General features: G+C 41.4%; 1 protein-coding gene and 1 long non-coding RNA gene across 2 annotated transcripts in view; one reads left to right on the top strand and one right to left on the bottom strand.

Moving 5' to 3' along the window:
* Positions 1-5,161, bottom strand: part of CFAP58 (cilia and flagella associated protein 58) — a 119,891-nt gene extending 114,730 nt beyond the window's left edge. The window contains exon 1 of the mRNA XM_069098907.1: positions 5,036-5,161. Coding sequence (XP_068955008.1) covers positions 5,036-5,044 — 9 coding nt within the window. The 5' untranslated portion in view covers positions 5,045-5,161. The remainder of the gene's footprint in view (positions 1-5,035) is intronic.
* A 121-nt stretch (positions 5,162-5,282) lies between these two features.
* LOC138168633 (uncharacterized) lies at positions 5,283-6,358 on the top strand. Its single transcript, XR_011170165.1, has 2 exons — positions 5,283-5,580; positions 6,260-6,358. It is a non-coding gene; the product is annotated as an uncharacterized lncRNA (long non-coding RNA).
* The last annotated feature ends 2,229 nt before the right edge of the window (positions 6,359-8,587 follow it).

The raw sequence follows: 8,587 nt of genomic DNA, 5'->3' as shown, positions 1-8,587 counted from the left end.
AAAGGAAAGGAAAGGAAAGGAAAGGAAAGGAAAGGAAAGGAAAGGAAAGGAAAGGAAAGGAAAGGAAAGGAAAGGAAAGGAAAGGAAAGGAAAGGAAAGGAAAGGAAAGGAAAGGAAAGGAAAGGAAAGGAAAGGAAAGGAAAGGAAAGGAAAGGAAAGGAAAGGAAAGGAAAGGAAAGGAAAGGAAAGGAAAGGAAAGGAAAGGAAAGGAAAGGAAAGGAAAGGAAAGGAAAGGAAAGGAAAGGAAAGGAAAGGAAAGGAAAGGAAAGGAAAGGAAAGGAAAGGAAAGGAAAGGAAAGGAAAGGAAAGGAAAGGAAAGGAAAGGAAAGGAAAGGAAAGGAAAGGAAAGGAAAGGAAAGGAAAGGAAAGGAAGCCCTAGTGTAAGTGGGTTGGTTGAGATAGTCTCAAACAGTAACACAGAAAAGGAGAGAAAAAAGAAATCCCAAACAAATGCACCTCAGTCAGCAGGAGTAAATGTAGCCACTGACTGTTCCTAGTTAACTGTTCCATAAGTCAGAGACATACTAAATCTTTGGTGAGCCAGGGTACTAACCTTAGCTAAATTGCAAAATTTCGTCCTTGACTTCAGGAAGCAGTCATTCCTTTGCTTGCTTTTTGGAGGGGGGAGGGCAGGGCAATTGCAGTTAAGTGACTTGTCCAAGGTCACATGGCTAGTAAGTGTTTAGTCTCTGATGCCAGACTTGAAAGCAGGTCTTCCTGACTCCAGGACCAGTGCTCCATTCACTGTACCACCTAGCTGCCCCCATTCCTTTGTTTTTTAACTGCCTTTTATCTAAATAATTTAATATACTTTACTATTATATCAAATAATTTCATGAAACAAGCTAACATTAAGAAAAAAAAGTCTTCAACATGTCACTAACATTAATATAATACATTAATATAATTCAGACAAATGAAAATTAAAACCCTGTTTAGGGGAAAGTTTAGTTTCCCCTTGTTCCAACCAAACCTTCTTCTTGTGATTTCTAATCCCTTGATCCTCTTCCTTTTCTCTCACACAAAACATGCTTGCCAAAAAGACTATTTTATGGAGAACTCACACAAGGCAAGCTTTTACATGGTGGTCAGAAGAAATGACACAAGGACACTCTTAAGGTCTCAAGAATTTTGGAATTGATTGTGTGACATGGGGATTTTGGAATTGATTGTGTGACTGGCATAGGACCACTCATTCAGGTCACAGGCTAGTTTTGTGTTAAATGTCTGAGACCAGGTTTGATCTCAGGTTCTCCTGACTCCAGGGCTGGTGCTCTATTCACTGCCACCTAGCTGCCTCTAACCAATCACTCTTTATCCAATTTAACTTGCTTCTTTATCTAATCTGGACTTCATCGATCCATTTCAACCATGCCCTTTGTACAACCATAAAACCCTTTGTCCCTGAGATCTCTCATTGTTCCTGGATTATTAATCTTCACCCTTTGGTTGCCTCCATTGTTGATTTGCTCCCCTCTTCATTCCTGAGCTGTCAATCATTTTCTCAAGAAACACTACATAGGCCCAGGTGCTCAGCAAATATTTATTGAATTTTTATGAAACATTTAGTAGACTACTTAGATTTTAAAACTTAATCTTACCAGAGATATACATCATGACATGGACTTGACAAGATTTATCTCCATTATGCCATCCTAGTCTCCTATTCTCTGAAAGAAACTACATAGGTCCTTTGGACTCAGAAATAGGAACCTAAGAAAAATCTCAATTCACACTTTCCTAGAAGGGTGAAAATATTAACATGAAATAGGTCGAGATCTCTGTGATTTTTAGTTTTGTTTTTTTCTAATTTTGAGACTGCTTCAGGATTGTTGATTTCCAGGAATATGTTATAAAATTATCAAGGCAAATCATTACTAAGATGATGTCATATCTCCATGAAAACAAAGGAGAAGTAGAAATATTTTCCCTAAGTCCCCAAAGGGATAGCAAATCAGACTTCAGAGGACAATTTTTCTGAAGACAGCTCTCCTACAATAGGGAGTATCCTCCAACAGTAGGGAAATGATTGTATGTTGAAAACAAAAATTCTATCTGACTATTCAGAAGGACTTTCCAGTAAAAATCTATTTAAACTGGAGCATCAAGGTGGCAGAGTGAATCTTGAGTCAGAAGGACCTGAGTTCAAATTCAGCCTCAGACACTTGACACACTTACTAGCTGTGGGACCTTGGGCAAGTCACTTAATCCCAATTGCCTTGCCTTCTCCCCTCAAAAAAATCCATTTAAACTATGAATAATATTCCAGAAAAATTTATATTATTTGGATCCCTAAAAACAAGGATCATCTGAGTGTTGTGTGAAAAACAACTCTGTGCAAAGTTAATAGTCCTTTCTATCTTTAATTTCTTTGATTAACTGGTCTGTAGATTAACTTCTAACCCTGATAAAATCATTTCCTCCACATAAACAGACATACTAATTTAATTAAAATATACTTGATATCAAGTGGGAAAAAATCATGAAATTGAAAATCTGAATATTCATTATACATTAATTCTTGCTTACTTCATTCTTCTGTCAGGTACAACAAATGAATGATAAATATGGTTATTATGGAACATTAAAAAGCTCTATAATCTTGTTAATAAGACCTTAGTGATTAGAAACAAAGGTTAACCTTTTTCAACATCTTTCCTACATATAATTAAACTAATTTTTGTTGATAAAATGTCTTTAAAACCCAGAGAGGTTGTGAATCTTGATTAACGTTTGTAATATGATTTGAGATCCTATACTAACAAGAACTCCAGCATTAAATCTCTGTGAGTCCACCAAAACTATTAGCCTGTGCCCCTGATACATGGTAAAAATGAGAGACAGGATGCTTCAGGGCTGAGAAGACACCTCTTGCCTTATTTGGAGTAGCCAGAAAAGGGAATTGGGGGAATATTTTCAGAGGGTGGTATGCAAGGGGCTAGTGTATGTGACCATCTGCGACCAGATCACATTGTGTGCTAGATCACAAAAGGAGAGATAATGGTTGGGGTTTGTGTATGTTTGGGCTAAGTAATATCTCCCAAAGTTGAGAATTCGAACTCAGGTCTTTGGGCTCCCAATCCAATGTTCTTTCCAGTGCAACCATTTTCAATTTTCATCAGAAATGATCTCAAGGACACAAGAAAGTGTTTCTATGTCTACTTTAGGACTAGTTTGGAGGTTTTCTTGCTGATTAAAAGCAGGTTACTAAAAATATCACAATATAACATTTCCACAAAAGGGGGAAAACTCATATTAGGAAGACAAGGTGGTATTGTGACTGCTCAACACTTTTCTCCTGTTGATGCTAAGCATGAGAACACAAAGAAATTTATCACAGCAATGTTCTCAATTCCATCCCATAAATGGCATTAATGTCAGCATTTAATCACCAGCTTAATGATTTGTTTGCAGACCAGGTTTCCCCTGAACACCTGGAATTTATCATAGAAACAGAAATATATCAAAGAAAGAAAAGTTTAAAAAGGGGTGGAGGGAGAAGGAATTGTAAAAATATGTATTGAGCCATATCTATCTATCTATATACATATATATATATATACTGATATATAAATAGATCTACAGAAAAAAGAAATGTAATCTCAATGTTACCGAAATTAAACTTCAATTAAAAGCAAAACAAAAATGTCTGGCTATTAATGATGAATAGCTGGTTTCAGATAAAAGCTTGAGCTGAGTGCCATATCAGTTTCTGAAGAGCAATAGCCAAGTCCACATGTCAGGGGCGGGCTATAATACCAATTAGTGAAGAAAGGGAAACAGGAAATGTGAGAAGATGAGGATGGAGTAGTGGACTGTGGATGAGGAACTGTGAGATCAGTGAGGGAGAAAATAGAAACAAAATAAAAGAAGATTGAAAGGCAGTGTGGTATAGTTGAAAGAGCATTAAATTTGGTTGGCTTTGCTTTGAATGCCTGTATGACCTTGACCCAGTCATACTTTCTCTAGGTCTTAGGTTCCTTATCTCAAAAAATGAAAGGATGGGACTCAATGGTCTTCTAAGGTCCCTTCCAGTTCCAAATCTATGCTTTTATGAATACAGACATAGAAGATGAAAGAGGCTAGATGAGAGAAATCATTTATTCAAAGCCTGAGTGGCTGGAATAAAGGAATAAAAAAAAAGGTGGGCCAAGGACTAGAAGAGACAAAAATATGTGTGTATAAAACAGAATTATGAAATCATAAAATTATATCTGGATGGTATCTCACAGGTCAACTAGTCCAACCTCCTCATTTTACAGATGAGGAAACTGAAATGCACGGAGCTAAAGAGACTTGCACTAGATCCCACAGTTGAGGAGTGCCCCAAGTAAGATTTTGAACCTGACATGGGAATCAGGACTCTTCCTACTAGAGGGCTGACCTTGGAGTCACCAAGACCTGGGTTCAAGTCTTGTTTCTGACACCTATCGTCAGTGTGACCATGGGCAAGTCACTTAACTTCTAAGTAATTATAATTTGCTTTGTTGACAACCTGAGGCATAGGTAGAAGGTGTTTCCCCACAGGAGGAAATCACAGAAACCTAACACACATCCCAGCCCCATACACACACACACACACACACACACACACACACACACACACACACGCCAAAAAGAAAACGTGCGTGCGTGTGTTAGCAAAAGGGAAAAGGAAGAAGTGAAGCCAAGAAAGGGTAATGCAGAAATGACATGTGTAGAAATGCAGCAGAACAAGACAGAAAGAAAGGAAAGGTGATGGAGAGGAGACACTGGTGATGAAGGATATTGAAATGTGATGGGGATAATGGGGGAGATGGAACCAAGCAGGGACAGGGGTGACTAGATAGAGCATAGAATGGCAGAAGGACGCGAAAAATGAATGGGGAAAGGATGGTGTGAGAGGGGCGGGCATGTCAGGCTGATACACGCAATAGGTTGGGAACCGGAGAGACAGCCAGATGAACAGCGGGGCGGGAGGCGAAGGGGAAATGGGGAGGAGGCAGCTATCTATGATGCGATGACGAGGGGGCTTGCAGGGGCGCTGGCTGCTGACCTCATCCATCTTGCCGCTGTCCGGGAGATGGCGCAGCGGCTACTGTAGTGCAGGGGTGGGGAGGCGGGAGAGGCGGGGCGGAGACGTCTCAGCACCCAGCGAGAGCTCGGGTCACAGGATACAAGCTCCTCTCTGGGATACAGGCGAATTAGTCTGGACCATTACGCGTCGCTTCAGTTGCTAGGCAACCTGCGCGCCCGCTAGGGTCACGTGACAGACACGCAGTGCGCGAAGAGACTGCGCGGAGGCAGAGCCTTGGAGCAAAGGATTAGCCCCGAAATATGCAAACAAGCTAGGGGGGCGGGACCTCCCTGAGGCGGGGATGGGGGTGGGGGCGCCGAAGGGCAGGGCCTGTACCAGGTTCTGTGGACGCCGATCGGGACGCGTTTCTAAGATGAAAACCCCCATTCCTTATGGAGGCGGTAGTGGAAAGAGCCTTGGACTCTGGCTCTTTGACACAACACTTCCCCTCTTCTGGGCCTTAGTTTCCTCATTTGTAAAATGGGCATCATAAGTATCGATTGTGCTAACAGATCGCAAAGCAGGTATAGGTGTAAAACTCTTTGCTCTGGGATTATGCTTGGAATGCTTTTGCTTCCAAAACCCTTCTGTGGGTGGGGGTGGAAGAAGAGCGGCCTAGTGTTACTCGAATTGCAGATGAAGCCACGGAGGTGCATTGGCACTGAATCACCTGTCCCTAAGGCTACAGCTGACAGCCCTGCAGCCCAGGGCGATCCCGGGCAGGTGTCACTGAGGTTCTCTGACGCTTCCCTACCAGAGTTAGAGGCACCTTTTTGTCTCTCAATTGCTGTTTGTTGTCTCTCTGCCACCCCTTGAAGATCTGTATAGTAGAAAGAATATCTGACCTGGAGCCGAGCGATACCTGTATGTATCTTTATCTCCACTCTGAGCCTTACTACCTTTGTGACCCTAGGCAAGTCACTTAACCCTTCTAAGCCTCGGTCTCTTCAATTATAACAATGGAATATTTAAATTCCATAAATATTAAACGATTACTAAGTGCATATATATATATATATATGTGTGTGTGTGTGTGTGTGTGTGTGTGTTTGGAGGAGAGAGAGAGGATGAAAATACACTCTCGCTGAGATGTTTGTTGTGAGGAAGATACTGTGTAAACCTTAAGATGCTATAGAAATGTGTTATTTCACTTCTGTTCATACTTTCTTTTCTCCTTTCTTCTTTTCCTTTCCTATGACTTAGAATATACAGTTACATCAGGCCTGTCTGTCCCCAGTCCCCAAGGACACTATTTAGCCCCACTAGGGAAGGAAAGAAATAAAGAGAAAGGAGAAAGAAAAATTGAAGGAAGGAAAGAAGTTGCCTCCTGGACCATGCATGTCCCTATTATTATCAATTGACACAAGCTATAGATTAGGGGGAAGGGAGGGGAGAGAGGGAACAAGAATTTATTAAGCACCTACTATGTGTAAGGCACTGTGCTAAGAGCTTTACAAATACTGCATCATTTGATTTAATCCTCACAACAACCCAGTGTGACTAGGAGACTGTTAGGGATAGAATGGATATTCGAGATCATCCAACCTCATCATTTTGAATACAAGGAAACAGAGGTCAAGAGAGGGGAAGGTTTACCACTTACAACTGTGACAACCAAGATTTAGCCCCTGAGCTGATAAAAGAATGCAAGTCTCCTGACTCTTGATTTCCTGGGCCAGGGCTCCAATCATAGGAACAAAGATACTTGAGATATATGATTTATATGGCACCTTCCTCCCCTCTACAAATTACATGATGAGAGCCTCATAAGGTTCATGAAACATACCCCTCCCATAAAGTCTATCTTCACATGAATCTGAAAAGAACTTCCCCAAATTCACTCAGAATTCACTCAGAAGCTGATCATTACCCAAGCATCAGCATTTGTTGAGGTACTAGGAGAAGCTGAAGAGGTACCAATCAGGGGGTGATCGTGTAATTTTCCTCCTTCAGTGGATTGGCCTGCATCTTTTGAAGCATTAGCTTCATCAGCCCCAGCAGGTGCCCTCTTGGTGCCCTTGCCAGATGTGCCAGCACCCAGTGTCTTTTCCCCATCTAATGGAGTGTTATCTGTTGACCTGGGCATGAGAAAGAATGACTAATATGCTAGAAAACATGCAAGACTAAAATAAAAGAGACCCACATTCTAGAATCACAGCATCACAAAACCTTAGTCATAGTACATCAGGGATCTATAGAACAGATCTCAGAGGTCATTACATTCAACAATAGCCTTCCAGAATCTCCACTCCATTGTTAACTGCCTCTTCCTCTCTTCACTCTTTGGGTCATTTTGCTGCAAAGAAGGTGGTTTTTTTTCCTTCCTTTCTTTCTTTTTTAACAGTGGTCATAAGCAAAAAGCTTTCTTTATTCTTTTGGAGGAGGAAAACTAGCCATGCACTGGGATCTTTTCTAGGAGGAGACCCAAGGTAGTAAGGTTAAGCCTTGGTATTTATATTTGTGGCTAGACAATCAAATAGTGTGGTGTAGCAACAGTGATGAGGCCTAACAGCAACAGTGAGACAAGGTTGCCTAGTGATAAAAAGTCCATTCATGGCAGGGCCTCAGGTCTGAACCTGTTGGTATTTGCCAGAACTCAGGGACCATCAGTTCTTTTATTTAATTGCAGCAGAGATCATCCAGAGGGCAAGTACAAAGAATTGTTGTTATGCCAAGCTCAGTGTACAACTTGCTTGCTGGGCCTTAGTTCAGGAAAACAGGGTGTCTCCTAATAGTAAAAAGAGAGAAGCAGTCTTAGCATGGGGATTCTGACATTTCCTCCTTTTGGTCAAAGACAGGGAGTCTAAAAGAACCCCTTCCTTTCTGGACAATAAAGGAGAGGCAGGTATAAGCTAAGATGCCACAAGAGGCCAGGTGGGCCAGGACAGTAAGGAAGGTATTTTCTAAACCTTAAAGTTGTATGTAAGTGTGAGCCATCATTAATAATGATGCCTGAGATCACATCAGCTTTTTTGACTGGCACAAAATATCATAGATGTCACAGATGGAAATAATTAAGGGACCTAGTCCACCACCACTTTCCTTTTACAAATGAGTCCACTAAGACCCAAGAAGATTAAGTGCCTTACTCAAGATAAATCACAGGTAATAAGTCTCAGAGGGGAAGGTGAGACAAGGGGAAGGAAGACAAGGAAAGGCCTCCTAAGGTAGGTAGGATTTGAGTTGAGTCCAGAAGGAAATCATGGAAACTAGGAGGTGGAGGGAGAGTATTTCAGGCATGGGGGACAGTCAGTAAAAAGGTCCCTAAGAGTTGGAGTTTCTTGTATGCCAGGAACAGAAAGAAGGCCAATGTCACTGGCTCTTACAGTAGCTGGAAGGAAGCAAAGTGTAATAAGACCGAAAAGGTAGGAGGAGGGCAGATTGCAAAGGGCTTTAAAAACCAAGGGATTTTATATTTGATCCTAGAGGTAACAGGGAGCCAACAGAGTTTATTGAGTGATAACAGTTAAACATGTGTTCTTGTAAGATCATTTTGGCAGCCAAATGAAGGATGGCACTGAATGGGGAGAG

Source organism: Petaurus breviceps, unplaced genomic scaffold (assembly GCF_028583685.1).
Source record: "Petaurus breviceps papuanus isolate PSGF00001 unplaced genomic scaffold, PetGlider_PUasm1.0 37, whole genome shotgun sequence".
Lineage (NCBI taxonomy): Eukaryota > Metazoa > Chordata > Mammalia > Diprotodontia > Petauridae > Petaurus > Petaurus breviceps.
Note: the sequence above shows the minus strand (reverse complement) of the source record. Positions and strands in the feature narration are given on the sequence as shown.